We start from the raw sequence: 26,716 nt of genomic DNA on the forward strand, positions 1-26,716 counted from the left end.
CCGCATTGAGTTTGCAAAGTGCTACATTATTTTCATCAACGTGTGTACGTGAAAGGCCTTTTTCGATTATGAAATTAAATGTCACGACTACGTGGCAATCTGAATTCGAAAATATGCAATTGTCTGTCCATATGTTAACAGTTTGTACCAAATAAAAAACTACATTATTTCTTGAGAACCCCAAAAGTAATTAAATAATACTATGTCTTTGAGCTGTGTGAAGTATAGAAACAAGCCATATGCAGTGCATGCAGTTTAACTGAACTGTCATTTAAATGCAGTGCGTCGCAATTTCGTCCCTCGTTCCCTTTCTTGCTGTTACACAGTGTAGCGTGGCGCTGGGAGGCAAGTGCAGCGAGCCTCACCGCTATGATACTCATGCCGTGGCTCGACTCTCAAACTGATATCTTGGTCCCTGCTATGGAGGAAAGTTACGTTGTCCGTGACAACTGCAACTATCCGTATTACTTACAACGACTGCAGATGTTATTGCCCACGGACTTGCTTCTGTGCCGCCACTGTAGCATTGATACCATCAATGCCCTCTTCAGTGAGGAGATAAAACACTACTAAGGACAGAAAATTCCCACTTGACGTGTTTCCATGTGTGCTTTCGCTCACTGAAAACTACATGGCCAAAGACTTCTTATCTCCACACTGATGTGGGTGTACCTCCCTTGGAAACCCTTTCCTTCCACATGCTCATAGTAGCTTTTGTGCTCTTTACTCCATCAGGAATTGTTTCCTCCAGTGTGTCTCCATTTACCAGAATTTCTATTTTGGCTCTGAACCAAGTGTAACTTGCTGTTACTGCTCCATAACTGCCTCAACTGATACATGTTACACCTTTTGTAAACACAGAAATTACGAATACAAAACAGTCATGAAATACTTTGTTTAAAAACCTTGGTCTTTATTCGAGATAAAAACTGAGTTCAGATGATTCATGGGATACACTTTTTCTATTCAAGATACCTTTCTTAATGGTTACATGAACTTGAACGGGGTCGTTCAAGTGAAGCAAATTTGTGATCATCCAGAAGCTTGGCAGAGATTTGTTGTGAAAAGTGACCCTTTACAATTTTGCTATCGCGATAGAAGACCCACGTATCACGATGTGTGAGTTTTTAATTTGGTAGTCATCTCACAGGAAGGGTGGCAATTTACCGTGAAATTCTGCGTGATATGAAGAATGTGAGGCAGTTAATCGTACCGTTGCTGTTGATTCCTAAAAGAAGATTGAGGAAGAAAGAGTTTTGATAAGGACTTCAACAATCATTTATACATGTAAAATAATGTTTGTGAGCTCGATGTATTTCTGTAGACGAAAGGTGATTTTACCATTATATCCCGCATACAAACTGTAGTAAAAATACTGTGTTGACCAAGATGAAATCGCACAGGAACCACACAATGCCTAATTTCAGTGAAGATATTGATGATTATTTCCTGACATACGTGGGATATCATAGGTAAAGTAGGTATGCATTTTTACTGCGGAAAGCTGCGCGATGGTTTCGCATGATTAATTTACAGATTCGCAACTAATTTTATATCGGAGAAAAGTGTACTTGATCCTGGTCATACTCTTGCTCCGCTATCGGGCGTCACAACAACAAAAGTACAAGAATTTTATTTGGTGAAAGATGCACATTTATTTTTCATGGGTTCTATTCCAGTTTCTAACACAAATGAAAAGAGGTAGATTTATCTGATGAAAGATTCATATGTTATGAATGATATTACGTGCATTCGGAAACATATTTCCTCATATTTCTTTACTTTCTTTTCCTACAGTTTGACCAGTGCACTGTCCCACAGATGCAGGATCACAAGTTTTGTTCAGATGGTTCAACTGGCTCGAAGCACTATGGAACTTAACGTCTGAGCTCATCAAACCCTTAGAACTACTTAAACCTAACGAACCTAAGGACATCACACACATCCAAGCCCGAGGCTGGATCCGAACCTGCGACCGTAGCAGCAGCACGGTTCCGGACTGAAGCGCCTAGATCCGTTCGGCCACAGCGGCCGGCAGTTTTGTTCCGTTTATAATCATAGAAAGCAAATGGAAGCCTTCCCACTCTGGCCACAAATGGCTCAATCGTGATCGACCGACAGCCGTGTCGTCCTCAACTAGTGGTATAATCTAGACACGTGGGATGCGGAGGCTCAGCAAACATCCTTCCCGGCTGTTGTCCGGTTGCCATATCTGGTTCCGCTACTATTCGGTAAAGCAACACTTCAAGTGGCGTATCCAGACTGAGTCCACCACATTCGAGTCCTCCCTCCAAGGAAAAATCGCTGGCAATACGGGGAATCAAAGGGGGGTGGGGCGGTTCCCACCACGTACTGTTTATTATCATAACGTTATTTTAGTAGTGTATTCAAATACATTGTTTCAAAGTTAGGGACATTTAGCTTCATTCATTAATGTCTCGTAGTATAAAATCCATTTAGCTGTTTTGTTTGGGATATTTAATTTACATGATCGATGTACAAATTGCGCTTTTAATCTGCAAATGAGCTGATAGTAGTCCATACCAACCGAAACCAATGAGGTCCTTGAAGTGATCCAAAACGTAACTACATCGAAAGTCATTTGTACTTCAGTATCCATGAAATATGCCAGTTCTTGAGCGCATGCAATATGAAGGCGCTATCGACAGGGGATCTCAGGTTGATTCCGTATTTACAGATTTCCGGAAAGCTTTTGACACCGTTCCTCACAAGCGACGTCTAATCAAGCTGCGAGCCTATGGGGTATCTTCTCAGTTGTGCGACTAGATTCGTGATTGCCTGTCAGGAAGGTGGCAGTTCGTAGTAATAGACGGAAAATCATCGAGTAAAACTGAAGTGATATCTGATGTTCCCCAGGGAAGCGTCCTGGGCCCTCTGCTGTTCCTGATCTATATAAATGACCTGGGTGACAATCTGAGCAGTTCTCTTAGGTTGTTCGCAGATGGTGCTGTAATTTACCGTCTAGTAAGGTCATCCGAAGACCAGTATCAGTTGCAAAGCGATTTAGAAAAGATTGCTGTATGGTGTGGCAGGTGGCAGTTGACGCTAAATAACGATAAGTGTGAGGTGATCCACATGAATTCCAAAAGATATCCGTTGGAATTTGATTACTCGATAAACAGTACAATTCTCAAGGCTGTCAACTCAACTAAGTACCTGGCTGAAAAAATTACGAACAACTTCAGTTGGAAAGACCTCATAGATAATATTGTGGGGAAGGCGAGCCAAAGGTTGCGTTTCATTGGCAGGAAACTTAGAAGATGCAACAAGTCCACTAAAGAGACGGCTTACACTACACTCGTTCGTCCTCTGTTAGAATATTGCTGCGCGGTGTGGGATCCTTACCAGGTGGGATTGACGGAGGACATCGAAAGGGTGCAAAAAAGGGCAGCTCGTTTTGTATTATCGCGTAATAGGGGAGAGAGTGTGGCAGATATGATACGCGAGTTGGGACGGAAGTCATTAAAGCGAAGACGTTTTTCGTCCCGTCGAGATCTATTTACGAAATTTCAGTCACCCACTTTCTCTTCCGAAAGCGAAAATATTTTGTTGAGCCCAACCTACATAGGTAGGAATGATCATCAAAATAAAATTAGAGAAATCAGAGTGTGAACAGAAAGGTTTAGGTGTTCGTTTTTCCCGCGCGCTGTTCGGGAGTGGAATGGTAGAGAGATAGTATGATTGTGGTTCGATGAACCCTCTGCCAAGGACTTAAATGTGAATTGCAGAGTAGTCATGGAGATGTAGATGCAGAATTTGGGCCTGAAACCTCACTCACAGTATAGAGGGGATGAAACTTCGATTAATAGATACTATATGATCAACGTTTCCAGGCACCTTATGTTGGACATTAATGAGGAATGTGTCCACCGTCAAATTTATGACGCCTTGAGCTCTGCTGAGGAAAATTTCACTGAGGTGTCTGAAAGAGCAGAAACCATTTGAGACAGAGGTGTGGACACTGGAGCCTGCCAACCAAGCAGACGTTCTAACTCAGCCCAAACGTGTTCCACTGGGTTACGTTCGGGGCTCTGCGAAAACCTTCCCATTTCAGGAATGTTATTGCGCAATTTATGACAAGCGGCACTATAACGCTGATACAATCATCGTAACCGAAATGTTGCTCAATGGTTCAAAGAAAAGAATCTGTTCTATGACGTGTACTTATTCTTTCGGATTTAGCATTTTCTTAAGTGCAAAGAACCACGAAAAACAGTCCCATGCAGTAAGAGCACCTACACTGTACTTCATTGTTGGCTCTACACACGATGGCAGGTAACGTTTTCTTGGTCTCTGCCAAACCGTAACCCTTTTATGTGATTCCCAGAGGCTATAGCGAGCTTCATCATTCCAAATCCCTCGTTTTCAGTCATCCACTGTCCAGTGCTGTCACTCTTTCCACTACCTCAAGCACTGGGTATAGAAATGTGCGACAGATGAGCAGCTGCCCGAACATTGTCCCCCATTCTTTTTAACTTCCTAAGAGTAGTCATTGTGCTACCTGGGCTGCTCGTAGCACTTCGGAACTCACGAGTGATTTTGTCCTCCCATTTCACGCGATTTTTACAGCCACCCACCGCAATCCTCAGCGGTCCCCGTGTGTCAGGAAATGTGATCTGTCTGATATTGGTTCAATGTGCTTGTTCCTACTAGAATTCCACTTCCTAATCACATCTTCAACAATCGACTTCGGCAGCTTTGGAAGGGTCGAAATGGCGATGATGGATTTGTTTCTCAGCTGAAATCAAATGACAAGTCCAAGTTCGGAATCAATGATCTGTCCTAAGCGACATATTCAGCTGTTAATGCTTCTCTACTGACAACACTACATGCTTTGTCTCTTTTTATGCTGGTGGATTCTACTATCGTGACATTCAGTAGTATTTCCGAATGACATAGGAGTGGCTGTCTACGACTCAAGATTCAGCGTATATTTGAGCTTCATACTGTGTGCGGTCCAACAGCGACAACGATAATTCCGGTACAAACGCTGAAGTCGCAAGCCGAAGATGTACAGACAGAGAAAGTATATGTGGGTACTGAACGGTTAATTGGATACCTAAACGGAGATCAAAATAAAATAGTCACGGGGGACTGGAATAGGGTTGAACGGGATGGCGTAAATAAAGGGTTAGGTCCGAATATGAGTTTGATACTAGGAATGTGAGAGGAAAATGATGAATGGAGTTCTCCAATAAATTTCAGAGAAGATTTCTGTCACATTACATCATGTTAAGGCAGATATTCCGAAATCAGATACTGGATTTTAAGGCGTACCTAGGAGCAGATATAGACTCATATCACAATTTATTAGTGATGGAGAGTAGGCTGAAGTCTAAGTGGCTAATTAGGAAGATTCTGTCCACAAAGCAATGGGATGCGAAAATACTAAGGAATGAAGAGATAAGCTTGAAGTTCTCTGAAGCTATAGATACTGCGACAAGGAACCGCTCAGCTGACACTTCACTTTAAGATGAATGGAAATCGTCAAAAAGGTAATCACAGAAGTTGGAAAGACATATATAGGAAAAAAGAAGGTAATTGCTGTGAAACCACTGACAAGAGAAGAAATGCTTCGGTTGATCTATCAAAGAAGGAAGTATAAAAATGTTCAGGTAAGTTCAGGAATACAGAAATGCATATCACTTAGGAATGGAATAAGGAGGAATTGCAGGGAAGGTGAGGTGAAATGTCTACAGGAAAAATGTGAAGAATTCGATAAAAGAAATGTTGTCGGAAGGACTGACTCAGCATATAGAAATGTCCAGAAAACCCTGGGGGGAATTAAAAGCAGTTTTGGTAAGATTAAGGGTGCGTTGAGAATTCCATTATTAGATATAGAGGACAAAGTGGACTGGTGCAATAAGTACATTGGAGGTTTCTTTGCGGGGAAGACTTGTCTGATGATATGAAAGTCGAAGAAACAGGAGTCATTATTGAAAAGATAGGGAATCTAGTAGAAGAATCATAATTTATAATAGCTTTGGAAGACTGAAAATCGAATACGGCAGAAGGGATAGGCAACATTCGATCAGCAGTTCTAAAATCATTGTGGGAAATAGCAACAGAACGACTATGCACATTAGTCTGTAGAATGTATGAGTCAGATTCGGAAAACATCATCCACACAACCCCGAAAATTGCAGCAGCATACAATTGCGAGAAATATCGCTTAATCAGCGTCGAAATTGTGGACAAGAGTAATATGCAGAAGAAAGGAAAAGAAAATTGAGTTTGTGGTAAATGACCATCAGTTTAGCTTTAAGTCAAAGGTAAAGGTCCCAGAGAGACATTACTGCCGCTGCGGTTGATAATGGAAGCAAGAGTAAAAAAATGTCAAGATACTTTCGTAGGGCCTGTTGACCCCGAAAAAGCTTTCGATAATGCCAAATGGTGCAAGATGTTCGAAATTCTGAGAATAACAATTGTAACCTATAGGGAAAGACGAGTGATGTAAAAGAGTCAGTAGGGAACAATAAAAGTGGAGGACAAAGAATGAAGTGCCCGGATTAAAACGTGCCTAAGGCAGGATTATAGTCTTTCGCCCGCTATTGTTCAATCTCCATATCAGAGATGCGATGACGGAAAGAAAGATTCAAGAGTGGAAAATAATCAGCGTCTGACACAGTTTGGAAATGAACTCAATTTGGTTGGCTGGTCGAATCATGCCGTATTCAGACTTGTGGAGCGTACAGACGTGACAGTGGCAGGATGTTGTACTGCGTAGGAATGTGAGGGTGGGTCGTAGTCTTCTAGTCTTAGTAAAGGTTCCAGCCGATCACGTTTGATCACCATAAGTGAGGATCCCCATACGGTCCACCAAGCAGATATCAGCCACTGCAAGTCTGCACCAGCCGTCCCAGAACAAGTTAGTTCACTCCTTACAACACTTCCTGCCACCCTGCATCATTAGTAAAAGACTAGCGACAGTCTCAGAGCCACCCTTTGCACGGACTGCCGTTAACAGAACACCCATGACTGCATTCCGAGTGCTGCTGTGACTGGTAACTCTGGAGTGTTGGTGAGTAGCATCTCATTGTGTTCAGCGTTGATCGCGATTCTGCGCTACCTCAGATAACGTGCGGGGAGGTCCCGTTCTTCCTATGCTTTTAGGGAATCAGCGGTGATACTCTTGATATCTTGGTGTGGGGACGCACAGAGTATGAATTCAGGTCACAGCTGTTATTAATTGAGAGAGGCACAATGGTGCATCATAGACGTACTGCGTCCTCCAGTGCTACTTCCCTTACTGCCGGATAGTGGCGCAATCTTTCAACAGGACGGTCCTGGTAAATGCATCAGATGTCTTTATGAAATGTATACAAGATGATGAGTTACTCCCAAGGCCAATAAGATCTTCTGATCTGAACCTAGTAGAACATGTGTGAGAACAGCACATTAATAAAATCTATCCAAAACCCAGTATGCGGGATATAAGGAACCAATTACAAGACTCTTGGCCAGCTCACCTTAGGAGTGGTTCCAACGGCTGTATGATACCCTTTCTAAATCCAATCAATGGATGCTTCGAGGCTAGAGGGAGTGCTACGTCTTACCGATAAGTGTGCTCATACTGCCAACCTCTGTGTAAATTTAACTCGATTTCTTAGTCATTGCAATAACATTATATACCTTGTCCAAATGTGATGTTTCCTCCTCCGCTTCTGAGTGCTTCAATTTTTTTCAGTTTTTAATTGATGTCTTTCGAGCTTCGGTTGCAGATAACTGGACTACAGCACAATCTCTGCTGCAAAGTGCTTGTACGTATAGCAGTTAGTCATTACCATTTGAAATAATCAGTAACTGTCGGCCTGGAATAAAAGTAACTAAACCGTCGAAAAGGATCAGATGATTATGCGCAAAAATTTGTGTAGTGCTAAATACTTGGTAACAGTCTTATAAATGTTAATGGATACCGTAATAAGTACGTGGTATATCAAAATACTGAGAAGTACTCCGTCATAAACTCATGTCGAGAATGAAAAGGCGAAGCACTATAATAGCTGGAGAGTGCAACGCCGGGGATTACCATATTATTCAGATTCAGAGAATAGTTTACCCCTACCAGGGAAATGTTAATCATCATATACGCAATGGAATTTCCCAGTGTTTTGTTCTGCGCGTGAACTGATTGCCAAGAAAAATGAATACTATTTATCTGTAGATATTGAAGTCTGCCACGAAGCGTAACTTTAAATAAGAGTCCATAGCACTTTCTACATGTCGACAGGAAGCTATGTTTCTTCTTCGAGTTTAAAGCATCAATGTTTTTTGTTTCGGAAACAAGAAAGCGTAACCGGAGCGACTTCAGGCCAATAACAATGCTTCACACACACACACACATATATATATATATATATATATATATATATATATATAAAAGAGAGAGAAACTCATGTACGACAGGGAAAGAAATATAAAAGAATTTTGTTACAACAGCCGCAGCGCTTGAACCTCGAAAGCAGTTCCGCCTTTCTTATAGACAACAAATTCAGTTCTTTGTAAATATCTGTTTCTAACGTTCCTAATGGCAAGAATGTGAGGCGAACATCTTGCTGTATGTCTACCTTATTTTCTAAATTAATGTATCACTATCCCTTCCCCAAGCCTTTTTAGGTTTCCGTACACCAAACGGTGAAAACGGAACCCTTAGAGGATCAATCTGTTGTATCTGGCCGTCTGTCCGAATATTAAAAACCCTTCTTCTTCGGAGCGGACAGACGTATCAAGATAAAAGTGTCACAAACTAAGAACTTCTAAGTCGTTGAAATCTAAGGACACGGCCATTTAATTCACTTACTTTTGACACTTGCAAACTCACTCATCAAAACCTATAAGGCAATTCTCGTTGACGTGAAACATGAAATTCAGCAAGACGCAAGATTTGGCAATAAATGTAAACGAAGAAATCAGAAAATTGTTCATGTGTTTTATATCACACGCTGGTAATGTTTCCATAGTCATTTTTATCAGGCTTCAAAATTAAAATTAAAACATTCTCGAATTTTAGAGGTGTATTATGCAATACACAGCTGTCAAGATACGTTTCATTAGAGATTTTCGTTTTGGGTCTAGGATCAGGCCGATCATCGGATTCAAAAACCATCTCACCTTTGGATTTGTGTAATTGAAATAACAGTTATGACATGTACATGATCCCATCACTGCTGTTGGCTGTATATACACAACATTATGTCCATTTCAACTCGCAGACTTTTTGGTGTGGTTTGAGCACACAAAAATGCTATGTGGTTACATGGACATAATATTACATATATGCTTCTGATATCAATGATGGAACACTGTACATCTGACAACTGTCACTCCAACTACGCAAATGCATAACTGAGAAGGTTTTTGGACACATTGATCGCCTAATCGTAAACCGAAATATGTCCTCTCTAATAAAATATCGTTAGAGCTGTTGTATTGCATAATGCAGCCATTAACATTCATTAAAGCTGTACAACACCATCTTCACAAAATATTCTCGAAAATGCTGGAAATCCTGAGTCCGATGCTCGCCAACATCAGTGTCGATAACAGCAAAACGAGTCGAGATTTTCGATCCCAGAATGGTAAACTGTCTATATTCTTAATTAGGATTCTACGGAATGGCGGTATAAGACTTCCAGTATTAGATGTCACTCTTATTCAGTAGACGAGGTTGTCAAAGAGTGCGGAAGAGCTTATGGAGTTTCAGGGCACTCTCTTGCCCTTGGGGTACAAAAGTGCCCCTAATGACGGAAGAGTTAGCCATTATCAACGGCATGAGGATGCAGGTGTCAATGGAAAACACTGTATTAGAGACACATAACGTGCATCTACAAGACATGTGGCCTGTAATTGGAAAAATGTCATCATGATCTCTCCATTGGCAAAAGGTTCCGGACTAGACCCCAGTCTCATACCCGGGAGGCGACTGCGAAAAGAGAGGTGATCATGAGGAAAGGACTGAATAACCAACGAAAGGGTGATGTTCAACGAGTCAGGGAGTGGAATGTCAGAAGTTAGGACATGGTGCGGATGCTAGACAATCTGAAAAGTGAAATGCAGAAGTTCATTCTAGATATAGTTTGGGAACAGTGAAGTAAAATGGGGAGAACAAAAGGACTTCTGGTCAGATGAGTATAGGACAATATCAACAGCAGCAGAATATGGTATAAAGGGAGCAGGATTCCTTATGTTTGGAAGGTAGGGCAGAGAGTTTGTTTGTGTAAACTGTTCAGTGATAGGCCTGTTCTCATCACAATCGACAGCAAACCAACGCCGACAACAATAGGTCAGCTAAACATGCTGACGTCCCAAAACGAAGATGAAGAGATTGAAGTAACGTATGAGGATATTTTACGGGTGTGGAGAGAAGAGAAAGGTTAATTGAGTACTGCAATAAATTTCAGCTGGAGACAGTAAATAAGATATTCAAGAATCACATATTCAGGTGACACATGATTGAAAAATTGGAGAGGAAAAGCTCAGAATCTTATTTCCCAACATTCCTTGTTTGTCAAAAGATTCCGAGATTTTCCGCTCTAATGTTTGAATCATGTGTCACCTGAAGATGTGACATTAATTCCACGAAAGCGGTAGGGTACAGTAATAAAGGACCAAAATACAGCCGAAGCGATTATTAATCCCAAGATGAATACTCATAGCTGTGGTTGCCAAACCTACACGATTGTCTACAATAGTGAGAATTTTTAAAGTACTTTCTGCTTGCCTCATTGAGGTTTCTCCTGAGGAACCGTATAGTACCGTTAAAGGCATTATAACTGGTCTTAATACAAAGAAGGCTTATGGAGTACAGACCGGAAATTTTCGAAGATGCACAGGTGGATATCGAATTTGGAAATGCTGAAACATAATCACATTCTCTTACGAAGGCCAGCACTATGCTACTGAAGATGAATTAGCGATCAGCAGTCACATCCCTCATACACAACTGACATGTAACCAGTCAAATGAAGATCGTAGAACTGCCGTACAAGACGTCGTTTGTGGGAAGTCCGACACCTATTTGTTTGAGATTCGTGTAGTACCTTCTAATTAATGTACCGTAAGGTGCATAAGTGACCTAGAATGGGGAACAAGATTAGCGAACGACGTAAGGTCTTCTTCATAATCACAATATATGAATACTACTCTGCCCTCTCTCTCACATATGTGCAACTCTATTTCCATTAAACAAAATTTTGGCTTGGAGGAAGGTAATGTACGTCACATGGATAGGTTATCTGAGATGCAAACCAATGCGACGTTGTTAGGTAATCCAATTTATTTTCCTGCGGGAATGCAATATTGGTCCTTGGACTCAATTTAAAATCACTATTTTTTGTAGTAGTGTACCTCCCCCCATGAACCATGGACCTTGCCGTTGGTGGGGAGGCTTGCGTGCCTCAACGATACAGATAGCCGTACCGTAGGTGCAACCACAACGGAGGGGTATCTGTTGAGAGGCCAGACAAACGTGTGGTTCCTGAAGAGGGGCAGCAGCCTTTCCAGTAGTTGCAGGGGCAACAGTCTGGATTATTGACTGATCTGGTCCTGTAACACTAACCAAAACGGCCTTGCTGTTTTGGTACTGCGATCGGCTGAAAGCAAGGGGAAACTACGGCCTTAATTTTTCCCGATGGCATGCAGCTTTACTGTATGATTAAATGATGCTGGCGTCCTCTTGGGTAAAATATTCTGGAGGTAAAATAGTCCCCCATTCGGATCTCCGGGTGGGGACTACTCAAGAGGACGTCGTTATCAGGAGAAAGAAAACTGGCGTTCTACGGATCGGAGCGTGGAATGTCAGCTCCCTTAATCGGGCAGGTAGGTTAGAAAATTTAAAAAGGGAAATGGATAGGTTAAAGTTAGATATGGTGGGAATTAGTGAAGTTCGGTGGCAGGAGGAACAAGATTTTCGTTCAGTTGAATACAGGGTTATAAATATAAAATCAAATAGGGGTAATGCAGGAGTAGGTTTAATAATGAATAGGAAAATAGGAGTGCGGGTAAACTACTACAAACAGCATAGTGAACGCATTATTGTGGCCAAGATAGACACGAAGCCCACGCCTACTACAGTAGTACAAGTTTATATGCCAACTAGCTCTGCAGATGACGAAGAAATTGAAGAAATGTATGATGAGATAAAAGAAATTGTTCAGGTAGTGAAGGGAGACGAAAATTTAATAGTCATGTGTGACTGGAATTTTACAGTAGGAAAAGGAAGAGAAGGAAACGTAGTAGGTGAATATGGTTTGGGGCTAAGAAATGAAAGAGGAAGCTGCCTGGTAGAATTTTGCACAGAGCATAACTTAATCATAGCTAACACTTGGTTCAAGAATAATGAAAGAAGGCTGTATACATGGAAGAACCCAGGAGATACTAGAAGGTTTCAGATATATTATTTAATGGTAAGACAGAGATTTAGGAACCAGATTTTAAATTGTAATCTATTTCCAGGGGCAGATGTGGACTCTGACCACAATCTATTGGTTATGAATTGTGGATTAAAACTGAAGAAACTGCAACAAGATGGGAATTTAAGGAGAAGGAACTTGGATAAACTGAAAGAACCAGAGGTTGTACTGAGTTTCAGGGAGAGCATAAGGGAACAATTGACAGGAATGGAGGAAAGAGATCCAGTAGGAGAAGAATGGGTAGCTTTGAGGAATGAAATAGTGAAGGCAGCAGAGGATCAAGTAGGTAAAAAGACGAGGGCTAGTAGAAATCCTTGGGTAACGGAAGAGATACTGAATTTAATTGATGAAAGGAGAAAATATAAAAATGCAGTAAATGAAGCAGGCAAAAAGGAATACAAACGACTCAAAAATGAGATCGACAGGAAGTCCAAAATGGCTAAGCAGGAATGGCTAGAGGACAAATGTAAGGATGTAGAGGCTTATCTCAGGAGGGGTAAGATAGATAGTGCCTACGGGAAAATTAAAGAGACCTTTGGAGAAAAGAGAACCATTTGCATGAATATCAAGAGATCTGATGGAAACCCAGTTCTAAGCAAAGAAGGGAAAGCAGAAAGATGGAAGGAGTATATAGAGGCTCTATATAGGGGCGATGTTATTGAGGACAATATTATGGAAATGGAAGAGGACGTAGATGAAGATGAAATGGGAGAAATGATACTGCGTGAAGAGTTTGACATAGCACTGAAAGACCTAAGTAGAAACAAGGCCACGGGAGTAGACAATATTTCATTAGAACTGCTGACAGCCTTGGGAGAGCCAGTCCTGACAAAACTCTATCACCTCGTGAGCAAGATGTATGAGACAGGCGAAATTCTCTCAGACTTCAAGAAGAAGATAATAATTCTAATCCCAAAGAAAGCAGGTGTTGACAGATGTGAAAATTACCGAACTATCAGTTTAATAAGTCACAGCTGCAAAATACTAACGCGAATTCTTTACAGACGAATGGAAAAACTGGTAGAAGCCGACCTCGGGGAAGATCCGTTTGGATTCCGTAGAAATGTAGGAACACGTGAGGCAATACTGACCCTACGACTTATCTCACAAGAAAGACTCAGGAAAGGCAAACCTACGTTTCTAGCATTTGTAGACTTATAGAAAGCTTTTGACAATGTTGACTGGAATACTTTCTTTCAAATTCTGAAGGTGGCAAAGGACTTGGAAGTGCAGTTGAACGGAATGGACAGTGTCTTGGAAGGAGGGTATAAAATTAACATCAACAAAAGCAAAACCAGGATAATGGAATGTAGTCGAATTAAGTCGGGTGATGCTGAGGGAATCAGATTAGGAAATGATACACTTAAAGTAGTAAAGGAGTTTTGCTATTTGGGGAGCAAAATAACTGATGATAGTCGAAGTAGAGAGGTTATAAAATGTAGACTGCAGTGGCAAGGAAAGGGTTTCTGAAGAAGAGAAATTTGTTAACATCGAGTATTGATTTAAGTGTCAGGAAGTCGTACCTGATAGTATTTGTATGGATTGTAGCCATGTATGGAAGTGAAACATGGACGATAAGTAATTTAGACAAGAAGAGAATAGAAGCTTTCGAAATGTGGTGCTACAGAAGAATGCTGAAGATTAGATGGGTAGATCAGGTAACTAATGAGGATGTATTGAATAGAATTGGGGAGAAGAGGAGTTTGTGGCACAACTTGACTAGAAGAAGGGATCGGTTGGTAGGACGTGTTCTGAGGCATCAAGGGATCGCGAATTTAGTACAGGAGGGCAGTGTGGAGGGTAAAAATCGTAGAGGGAGACCAAGAGATGAATACACTAAGCAGATTCAGAAGAATGTAGGCTGCAGTAGGTACTGGGAGATGAAGAAGCTTGCATAGGGTAGAGTAGCATGGAGAGCTGCATCAAATCAGTCTCAGGACTGAAGACCACAACAACAACAACAGTGTACCACTGGAGACATTGGACTGTCACTGTATGAGATTGTCAAACTGCGTTTCTCGAACTGTTTATTAATGACTCTTCACAAGTAGGATTTGTGTTAAAAGTCCTAGTTAGTGAAATAGCATGATAGTTTATTTGCAGGATAAGAAAATCCGTGCTAAGTCGCAGAGCATGTTTCAGGGGTCAAACGGTTATGTATGTAATTCTGATATGATACAATAAGCACTGAGATTTGAACTCTAGAATAAATTTTTATACGGTTTTAGCATAAACTAAAAGGTTCAGTTAATACATTCAGTTCGCCATCAGGCTGGATACAGCTAGAAATTTGAAACGTGCTACTAAAACATGGCTCTTAGCACTATGGGACTTAACTGCAGTGGTCATCAGCCCCTTAGAACATAGCACTACTTAAACCTAACTAACCTAAGGATACACATCCATACTCGAGGCAGGATTCGAACCTGCGACCGTAATGGTCGCGCGGTTCCAGGCTGTAGCGCCTAGAACTGCTCGGCCACTTCGGCCGGTAAACGTGCTACTGTCCGCATTGAATTCTGGGAGAGTTAACATAGAAACGAGGTTCGGATGCATAGGCTATAAGAAATGAAGTACTAACGTCAGTAGACATATGTAGTTCAGGTCCGGAATTTAGCAAAACTAACATGACAAAGTACTTGCAACTGGATGACAAATACGTGACGAAAATGGAAAGTGGGACTATGATGCCCCGGTTCGATTCTTACATAACTTTGTGGAGTATTACCCACACTTTTTATATTCTTGAATCATCAGTCCTTTGATTGGTTTGATGCGTACTGTCACAAATTCCTTTGTTGTGCCAAACGCTTCACCCAGAGTAGTAGTTGCACCCTACGTCCTGCAGTTTTTGTTGGATGTATCCAAACCTCTGTCATCCCCCGGCAGGTTTTCCTGTCTACATTTCCCTCTAGTACTGTGGAGTTATTCCGTGACACAAACTCTATTATTATTTTCCCTCTTTCTGTCAGTAGTTTCTACAAATTACTTTCTTCTCCAGTTCTACTGAGAAATTCTTCATTCCTTATCTCCTAAGTCCAACTAATATTCAAAATCATTCTATACCACCGGATCTCGAACGCTTCGATTCTCTTGTTTTCCGGTTTTCCCACTGCCCATGACTCACTACTCTAACGTACGTTCTCGGAAACTGTTTTCTCAAATTAAGACCTATATAACATATCAGCTTACTTCTTTTGGAGAAGACCGTCGTCTTTGCCAGTCGTAGTCAACTGCTTTATTGTTCTACTTTCTACGTCCGCGATATACAATTGTGCTCCCAAAACAGCAGAATTCCTTAACTTCGTCTACTATGTGCTCACCAATTTTGATGTTACGACTAATGTAATGCTTATTTCTTTTTCTCCTCATCATTTATATTCCCCACTTGACATCTTCAATGTGCTGTTTCCACCTATCCACTCCCTACTTTCCTCACGTAACCGGGTTGAAATAATTAAACTTTCATTCCATACCCAATCCTGAACATCACCAGGATGAGTATGAGGCTTGATCCCTACGGACAGGAACAAGCTATTGAACTCGTTCTGGTAGGGAAGAAAACCGCTTCCCGATGTCGTAAGAAATTTATTTCGTGTGGTTCTAGAAATTTTTCCGGTGTAAAGAGTATTCCATAAAGTTTTAGGATTGCAGCCAGATGACATCTTGGCGGGATATTTCTACTCGAAATCATTTATCCGTCTTCAGATGAGAGTTTTGCACTGGAGATTGCTACTTCACATGAGCGGCCTCAACAGAGGTCTTTTACTTAGCGGGTGTCTTTGCGCATGTGTCTTCGCGCAAATTTTCTGTGTGATTTAGTGATGTGAAGCAGCAATCGCCAGTGCCTGCATAGTTGTCAGCCGAAATATTACCTCACCAGAATTTTTTGAGCTGTAAAGGTACAGATATAGAAAACTGCTGCTCTCTGTAACTTTTCACCAGTTCGTCTACAGATACTTTGGCTTAGTTCTGACCGTTACGGACAACAGCGAGACTCATATCGCTGAACAACACAGAATATTACGCAGTCTGCCGCCATTGCAATGTTGTCTGTTCGATATGTCAATACGATGCACCCATTTTCTTCGTATCAGTGATTCGATCATTCTCAGAGTCAGAAAGATTGATAAGTGATGAAGGGTAGAAATAAAATTTTCTTGATATCAGCTCGGACGATGCTAAGTGGAACACGTCCACCGGCTACGCAACTGAAACATAACCCACGTCAACACTGGGAGTGCAGAAGTAAGAATAGACAGGGAGTTTATTGCCTCACAGTGTGCGAGAGAGGACGCAAGGAGACACCTGATTCTGCAGTTAGACAAAATGCAGAGTAGGCAATACATCAATCTTCTGTAACGAGGCTACAAGCAGTAACTCCATTTAGGGATGAAAATGATATAAACACGCCTTTCAGGTTGCAAACTTTGCATAGAGGAACGATCTGAAGCTCTGAAGTTAAACACTAAGCCAGCTACGAGTGCTGACAAGCTGAGAAAACTGGAGCACATTCGGTCATCCGTACGGGGGAATCACGTCATCCACTACTTTAAACGCTTGCTTTCCTTTCACTCACTCTCAAAGACAGGCCATTTCGTCTGCATCACTCATACCGAAAGACTTCCTTTATGAGTCGCTTTGATTCACAAATAGATTGCGTCGGAAAGAGGACGCAATAGAACACTAAATCTGTAGCAGAAATGCTCATCAGCTAAGTATTTTTTCGTTTGTAAATAGAGTCAGATACGCGACTTTTAATATCTGGTATTCCATCATTGTCAGCCAGTCAATCATTTTATGCTGCAAAAAATCCAAATACTGTAGGAACTGGTCCCCTTTATACTTCACAACTTTCAGCTCCCCATCACAACCGGCTTAAACGGCGCACCGAATTCATCGAAGCAAAATGTCCAGACGTTTCAGACGCTTCGTAATGTTTCAGTGTAGTAGCTCTCCAAGTGAAATAAAAGTGTTTGTTTATAATATAAAATGAAGGACTTTACAAGCGATGTTGATTTGATGATGGTACTTTTGTCTGTTAATACAAATTTTTCTCGTATTTAGAATTCATCATTGACTTTAGATGTTTTGCCTGATTAGTATACTCGTACTTACGTACGCATGGGCAGTTCATTATAATTCTTAACAATCTATGAAATAGCTTCTTCCTCGCAGTAGTAATGATGAGTGGACATCCACCTGACTAAAAAACACGTGTTTGCTGATCACCTAGATGACTCTGATAAAAAAAGACAAATCACGGCTCACAGGGCATTCACAACGGGCACATTTAACCTGCAGCTGGAGCTTAGAGTAGCGTGCTTGTTGAGAATTCATCGACATAGAAACGTACCAAGTTTCCGTCTCAGATTTGATAGGAAAACAGACAGTTACTGACATCATCTATTTTTAAAATTTCTTAGCAATACGGAATCAAGCCATATGTTCTTATATCCATTAATTATTATTTCATTTAAATCGGTGAAATAGAAATAGAAGCACCTTAGACAGAGAATTATAGAGAAGAAGTTAAGGAAAGAAAAGATCCATTATAAAGCAATTCTATTTGGCCACGGCATCGCAATATGAATTTCTGAAAAAGTGTTTTAATTCCAGGATACATGCAGAATTCCTTGTCAGTGGGCACATAACCTTTGAGCCAAATGGGATTAACTCAAGCATTCCCGGTTTTTAGTCTGTGTCACAAGGTGAGGTAGTTATTCGCTACAGCCTACGAAACGTTGCCACTGCCTACTAAAGCATCATTAAGGCAATCGGAAAAAAATCTTAGCAATAATTTTTGGCAGCTCAAGGAGTATAAATTAGTGTTGGTGAAGGTACATTGCGAATTCACCCAACATGACGACACTTGTTAATTACTGAGGAGTCACAGGCGTGCAATAGACGCTCTTCTTCTTCAAACGTTAAAATATTTGTAAAAAAAAAATAAACACAAGACATTTTTATAATGATTGCGCCACAGTGAGTTCTATGCAAAGTTTTCCTTCAAAACAGTCCTGTGCACTCCTGTGCACTAATTCATATTACTTTGTCGTTATAGACTACAGTTCTTCCGCTCTTATACTCCTACAAAAATTCGTTCCGTTTTGAAATTTTTATTGAATTTTTTTGCAGCAGAGAATGAAGTGGGAAACCTTTTTCGAACAATTTCTTAGTTGTTCATGTAAGGAACAAAAATTCCCAGATGTTGTTCAATATTCATAGGAAGTCTCCACAACCTGTTTCGCTGTGCTTCGAAACCCGATGATTACTGTACTGTCCAGACAATACCAATAAAATTATGCCGTCGAATAGTAGGAACTCTTTTATCGGCGCAGATCAGTCAATCCATGAAAAACAAACAACACGGATGAAAAATATACAAAGAACAGCAGTTCTCACGGTTGAAACTCGTGTGAACTGCACGAGGATACAACAACGAATCTGCATCTATGGGTAGTAATTCCTTTACTAAGCCAGCAGTGTTTGGTACTACTCTGAACCCGGCAGTTATTCTTTATGATAAAAGAGAAAAATCAGAATGGAAACATCTTTGAGAAAGAGGGAAGAATTTAAAAATTAGACGAGATTATGTGATTCAAGGAAAAATCCTTTAGGGAGAAGCTCCACTTGACCGTCCTTTCATCATACAAGTTTTGTTAAAGAAATAGTATTCCTAAGCGCTGCGCACAGTTCTTTGAAAAAAGGAGATAAGGTAATTATTTACAAATTATGCCGCAGTTCTCTCCTAGAAATACGAAAGCTAAAATGCCAAACAAGAAAAATTATTGTCTTAATCACGTTAAGTGTAGAGACTTCTATACATGTATATCTGCTTATGGCGTCTGCTGTTATTCGTCTCAAACTAGAGATCAGTTACATAGAATAACTCGACCTTTTAGTGTAGTCAGTCCAGAGCAAAGTTCCGTATTACAATAATTTATTCTCCTCTTCTAGTTTCATATGCGAAATGTACATTCCACTTAATTATGAGATATGGACACCTCAGCTGCTTGTCTTTTATGATGCAACGTGAGGGCTACTGCAAGACAATAGCAGACGATTGTACTGAGTAAACACGCATCGAGAAGAGAAAAATTCGCATGTATTTGGAATTTCCTCCACACGAATGATTGTAATCACACAAAGGCCTTAGACTAGGCCGGAATTGTTAGCTAATAACTAACATTGCACTAAACCTTTGCGAACTCCGTCGGCTTGTATTCGCAGAGTCATTTCGCAGCCACTGTTATGAACTATGAAAAGGAAACTTAGATCGTACACTGACACTAGTTAAAAACAGATTTTTAAACCGCATATTCTTCAAAATCGTTTGAGAACGTTAGGCAGATAAAAAGTCACGCAATACGAAAGAAGAAGTTTCCTTTCTTGCTTTCTTCACTAAGAGAACCAGGTTCAAAAACCTTCAGTTGTTTTTGCAGCGTGAAAACCGGAAATCGATTTTTCCCCATTCTTCAGGCAGTCATGCGATCCAGTCCGTTGGCCAATATCAACAGTCAGGTGTCACTGGGACCACTTGTGCGCACATGTCGAGAAGGAGACATACACCTACACACGTACCTCTATTTGCGTGTGAGGCAAGCACAGGTAAGCACCGCGACTAGGCGCAAGACGTACAGTTGCAATCGCACCTTGAGGACACCAAAACGTAGAGTGCAAAGCCTTCCGTTAACTATGTGGGAATGCGAGACTTCTCGGCGGTTGATTAAGTCTTATCCTTTTATCAGCCGAGTCTTTGCGTCGTGCTGCCTAAAAATTTCGATGAGTTTTGTTCTCGTCATCTTCAGGCAAAGTGGCGGGTTCATGTCCTGTTCATTCTCTTACAGCTGCTCAACTGGACACTCCTCTGCTGAGAGCTCAACGGGTGGACCAGTCACGTGCCTCTGGAAGAACGACCACAGCCAGCTGGGTGGAGATGGGTCTAGTTGTTGAGTCCCGATGCTGCCTGTCAGTGCAGCTCGCTGCCCCTGCTCTTTTACATTGGAGCTTTTCCGACGTATTGTTTCTACGCCACATTCCATGCTACCCTACGGAGAAACCGGTGTCATGCATTCTTAGTTTCACTATTGATCTGATGACTGAATCCCAGAAGCCATTGATGTGTCAGAGCACCGTTGTATGGTTTGTTTTTGGACCACCGCTGCGACATCTCTTGAAGACGCATGCGACTGGACCATATGCTGGGTCCTCGTGAGAGCAGTCTGTGGTCCCGCAGCTATAAAGGAACGAACACAGACCTGACACTTCACCTGAAAATGATGGATGGAAAGTCGTCGAAATCTTGCGACAACAAGACGCGATGACTCGGCGGATAACCTGAGAAGATTTCAGTAAGCGTTCGTTCCCTACATGTTTCTGCGACTCGCACATAATTACAACTCAATTATATGGAAGTAGAGAGCAAGTAGAGCGTCCAAGTACAGTCACCTGCATATCACACAACTTCACACCAGGAGCTACCACTAATTTAACACATTTCGGTCGCAATAGCACGGCACTGTTAAAAACAGGAATTCCGAACTGAAGCCTCATTCAGTTTAATAAAAAAAAAAGGTCAACTGATTTCACATATACATACGCTGGGCAGAATCGTCCGTTATAATGTATCTCACAGCAAGTAAGCAAAGTTTGAATAATGCGTGTAATAAACTCACATTCTCGATGATGCAGACGAGCGATATGGTGCTGCCTTCGCCGATGTGGTAGTCCCCGCTGCCCAGGATAAACGCCTTGGGCACCAGCACCAGGAGGTTGAAGTAGTGTGACATTGTACCGCTACCAGTCGCCACCTGACACATACACCGAAGGAGAGGATTAGCCAATGAGTTTCAAGTAATGTGGTGAAACAATGCAAACAGGTACTAGGGAAGTATTTTCGAGGTATAGACAGTCAGAAACAAACAAAGTTCTGCAGGGAAGAGTGACGTGGCCAAGTTAGCCGGGACAAAAACGGACCAGGTAGTGGAAGTGGATGTCTATTAAGTGTGTGTGTGTGTGTGTGTGTGTGTGTGTGTGTGTGTGTGTGTAAGTGTGTGGGAGCGCGCGCGCGCGCTGGCTGTTGTGTGTGTGAGTGTGTGTGTGTGTGGGTGTGTGTTTCACGCGGATGGAGTGGGAGATAGGGAGAGAATGCAAAAGTGGGAATCAGAGTAAGGCTAGAGGATATGATATGAGAACACAGCCACGAATCTAGAGTAAGTACAGCAAGTTCTCTGCACATCAGATGCACGGTAGATGCCATAAAACTGTACAATAATGACCCGGAAATGGGCTCCTAGTAAAAATGAGTCACCATAAAAGAAACTTAATCAGAGAATGTAAGCTAATAGTACGCAAATAGTTAACTAAGAACAGAAAAAAATTATGATTCTCAAGTAGTTCAGATTGATAATAGAATTCACAGCAGTAAATGACAAGACAAACTACAACTCGAGTGCTTGATAATGGCAGAATGCTTACGGGAACATACGATGTTCTGCAGTTATCGTGTTCTCAATTCGGAGAAGCAGATTTCACTAGGAGATGTGTGCGCATGGCTGACGATGAGACGGAAACCACGTGGTTAGCGTTGCAGAGCAGCTTTGCGAAGCTGACTGCGTTGCCATGCACTCAGCGTGGTCGCCAGCCTGGTGACGGGTATGTAACACGCAGAATCATATCTGCGTAATTGTATTCTATCTGGATGAGTGCAGCGTTTAGATAGCGCCCTGGCAGCGAATGTGGGCAGAGTTCGTGCCGCCAGCAGGATGGCCGTTGAGCGGTGACTGGGCGACACGAGCCAGTGGCTCGAGGAGCGGAGAGGGGCAACATAGCTGCATGTGTGTTTTCCGCCAGCCAGTTGTCACGTCAGTGTCCGGTAGCCGTTGTAACTTTCAAGTTGCATTGCACTGACAAGTGCGAGAATTATCGCACAATCAGCTTAACAGCTCATGCATCGAAGCTGCGTACAAGAATTATATACAGAAGAATAGAAAAGAAAATTGAGCATGCGCTAGGTGACGATCAGTTTGGGTTTAGGAAAAGTAAAGGGACGGGAGAGGCAATTCTGACGTTACGGCTAATAATGGAAGCAAGGCAATGAAAAATCAAGACACTTTCATAGGATTTGTCGACCTGGAGAAAACGTTCGACAATATAAAATGGTGCAAGCTGTTCGAGATTCTAAAAAAAGTAGGGGTAAGCTAAAGGGAGAGACCGGTCATATACAATATGTACAACAACCAAGAGGGAATAATAAGAGTGGACGATCAAGAACAAAATGCTCGTATTAGGAAGGGTGTAAGACGAGGCTGTAGCCTTTCGCCCCTAATCTTCAATCTGTACATCGAGGAAGCAATGATGGAAATAAAAGAAATGTTCAGGAGTGGAATTAAAATACAAGGTGAAAGGATATCAATAATACGATTCGCTGATGACATTGCTATCCTCAGTGAAAGTGAAGAAGAATTAAATGATCTGCTGGACGGAATGAACAGTCTAATGAGTACACAGTATGGTTTGAGAGTAAATCGGAGAAAGACGAAGGTAATGAGAAGTAGTAGAAACGAGAACAGCGAGAAATTAACATCACGATTCATGGTCTGGAAGTCAAAGAAGTTAAGGAATTCTGCTACCTAGGCAGTAAAATAACCAATGACGGACGGAGCAAGGTGGACATCAAAAGCAGACTCGCTATGGCAAAAAAGGCATTTTTGGCCAAGAGAAATCTACTAATATCAAGTACCGGCCTCAATTTCAGGAAGAAATTTCTGAGGATGTACGTCTGGAGTACAGCATTGTATGGTAGTGAAACATGGACTGTGGGAAAACCGGAACAGAAGAGAATCGAAGCATTTGAGATACGGTGCTATAGACGAGTGTTGAAAATTAGGTTGACTGATAAGGTAAGGAATGAGGAGGTTCTACGCAGAATCGTAAAGGAAAGGAATATGTGTAAAACACTGATAAGGAGAAGGGACAGGATGATAGGACATCTGCTAAGACATGAGGGAATGACTTCCATGGTACTAGAGGGAGCTGTAGAGGGCAAAAACTGTAGAGGAAGACAGAGATTGGAATACGTCAAGCAAATAATTGAGGACGTACGTTGCAAGTGCTACTCTGAGATGAAGAGGTTAGCACAGGAAAGGAATTCGAGGCGGGCCGCATCAAACCAGTCACTAGACTGATGACCAAAAAAAAAAAAATGTACTTATTTGTACACGCGCAGCGCGAACCGTGTTGAGCACAACAATGTAGGAGGTGCCAAACGAAAGAGCATTTGAAACTTTCCGACAGAATAAAACTGTGTGCAAGGCTCACTACCCGCCCTCTCAGCTTTAATTCCGCCAGTACCTCATCTCCTACCCTCCATTCTACTGCGAAGGTACTAGCGGAAGGAAAGCTGTCGTGAGTTGTGCTTGCGTAACTGAGTCGGTAGAACACTTGCCCGCGGAAGACAAAGGTCGGGATTTCCAGTCCCGATCAAGTTTAATCTGCTAGGAAGTTTAGTACGAGTATCATCGCATGCTCCACTGCACTGTGAAAATTTCATTCTGGAAAGAGAATCAGATTAAAAATACAGTCATTTAAAGATATGGTCTGGAAATGACACATGAGAGGAGATAGAAATGTTATGAATATAACAAATGTACTAAATAATTTATAACTTTTAAAGTAGTCATCCCAGCAAAGACATCGAGCACTCTTGATAAGACGCAGCGATGAAGATACTTGCATAATCATTATCTTTAATAAATAAGCCGTCAGAGACATTATAACTGGAAAATTAATTGGAATCAGTATCTCTTATGAATGAAGGGAGGCACGCTGTCAGCAATTATGCTCTGGCAGCGAGTATGTTCACCACACGCTCCAGGTAGGTGTTAAGGTTTATTATTGTATTATCCATTTTTATTTTCTTCTGTATATTTTCATAGTTCTGCCTATAATTTATATTTAACTAAAGATTCATGAACCTTAATAACGTGAATGGAAAGAGGAGACGTAATAATATAAAACTGGTACCATTCATATTTGCACAACCAGATTACACCAGTACAACCACAAATTGAAACTGATTAAAACTGATATGAGGGCAAACAACGGCACCTACAATTTATCATTATGTAAGTTTTTAATGAATTTTAGCATGCTCGTAACGGCGCAAACAGAACTTTTCTCAAACCTTTGTATAAAAGGTGGCATAAATTGACTGGTGACCACATGAAGGGACATCTGAGACGTCAATGGCCGCGCTATTCGCGTGCAATGGTGACGAGAGTTGGAGAGAGGTGGTGACCGCGTCTTTAAAAGGGCGGAGTGCTAGCTCCTCAGGATCTGTTGTCAGCAATCGGCAGTCGGACAGTCTACAGTTGGTGACTCGGTATGACCAGAGTTGAGAAGAGTTGTATGACGTGACTCCCAGCTGCACTCTTTAGGCGTCTGAAGTATTTTGCGTTCCGTGGGACTTAGAAATCTACCGACACTATTTGGGCTCTTTTTGCAATGTTGGACTTACATTTTTGCCTGCATCATACTCGGAAAGCCACCTAACGGCGTGTAGCGGAGCGTACTTCTGGAACCATTAGCTCATGGCTCCTTGCTTGTTTCAGTCACTAATGGCGTATAAGAAGAATGGTCGTCTTTAAGACTCTGTATTACCTCAAATTTACGGTCTATTTTAATAGTGGTCATTTCGTGAGATGTATGTGGGGTGAAGTAATATGTTTTCCGGCGCTTTACGGGAAGTACTTACTTGTAATTTAGGCAGTGAACCTCTGCGTGACGCACAACTCATCTGTTGTAAAGTCTGCCACTGAAATTTTTTGAGCATTTCTATAACGCTCTCACGATGGCTAAACGTACCCGAACAACGCTGTTCGTTCGATCTTCTCTACCCTTTCCATTAGTCCCACCTACTAAGTGACTCAAATCGATGAACAGTACTCAATAATCGGTTGAACCAACGCCTAGTGAGTCACTTCCTTCGTAGATTATTTACAGTTCCTTAAGATTCTTCCTATGAATCCGACTTCGTCATCTGCTTTTCCTGCTGTTTGTGTTATTTGTTCGTTCCAATTAATGTAACCCTGAACAGTTCCTCCTACATGTTTCATAGCAGATACTGTTTCTAGCAATTTGTCATCGTACCCTTGGACTTGAAAGATTGTGCCACAGATGTAGATGTGAGAACTTCAGTTAAATTTCTTAACCGATCGGCGTTTCACACAGTGACTCGATATTCGACTAGTCCACACTAGTGGTGAGGATATGTAAGTGAATTCATAGGTGTGAACACAGTCCGTTGTTAAATGAAACTAAAAGTTTACTATTATCAGTCTGTTAATTTATCTCGACGACGCGTTTAAAAGGTTTAAACCTCGATCGCCATGTGGATTTACATTTGTTAGCATGACATTTGTGTGTGTGTTGTGTTACGATTTTTTGGAGGAACTTGTAGCACTGTCTAGTGGAGAAACAAAACGCTATTTCAGAACATGGTTTTGGGTTCCTTTAAACAAAAAATTAGGCGTGTATCTAACGGTAAATATAAAATAAGTGAAATAAAGTGAACCTATGACCACTGGAGATACTTTATGTTACTTATTTTATGTTTACCGTTAGATACACGTTTAATTTTTTGTCAAAAGAAACCCGAAACCATGTTCTGAAATAGTGTTTTGTTTCTGCACTAGACAGTGCTACAAGTTCCTCCAAAAAATCGTAACACAACACACACACATATGTCATGCTAACAAATGTAAATCCACATGATGATGGAGGTTTAAACCTTTAAACGCGTCGTGGAGATAAATAAATAGTGACTGATAATAGTAAACGTTTAGTTTCATTTAATGTCAGTAACAGTCACGGTAAAGCCTAACCTAAAATGTTAGCATTTAAAGACAGTCTAGTTGTCTATTCAGCTAATTTATTAATTAATTAAATTTCTGCTTCTATATCCACTATTGAAGCATCTATGCATTTTATTGACTCAACATAATACCTTGTCTTGTCCTTCAATCAACAGTTTAGTGAATGCTTAATTGGTCAACAAGCTAGGTATTTGAACTTACAGGAGCAATTACGTTCATCTTAGCAGATTCTGGAGTTCTGACTAGTCTTGAAGAACTATTTTACAATTATTTTTAGTTTTATGCGTCGCAGTTTGGGAAGAAGTGTGCCCATAGACTAACATAGAGAGAGAGAGAAGAGAGAGAGAGAAAGAGAGAGAGAGCGATAGCGATAGCGAGAGACAGAGAGAGAGTGAAAGAGAGAGAGAG

General features: G+C 41.3%; 1 protein-coding gene across 1 annotated transcript in view; it reads right to left on the bottom strand.

Annotated features, from left to right (window-relative positions):
• LOC126092189 (hemicentin-2-like) overlaps positions 1-26,716 on the bottom strand; it is an 862,093-nt gene that overhangs the window by 94,112 nt on the left and 741,265 nt on the right. The window contains exon 6 of the mRNA XM_049907669.1: positions 21,110-21,244. Within this exon, the coding sequence (XP_049763626.1) occupies positions 21,110-21,244 (135 nt within the window). The remainder of the gene's footprint in view (positions 1-21,109; positions 21,245-26,716) is intronic.

Source organism: Schistocerca cancellata, chromosome 7 (genome assembly GCF_023864275.1).
Source record: "Schistocerca cancellata isolate TAMUIC-IGC-003103 chromosome 7, iqSchCanc2.1, whole genome shotgun sequence".
NCBI lineage: Eukaryota > Metazoa > Arthropoda > Insecta > Orthoptera > Acrididae > Schistocerca > Schistocerca cancellata.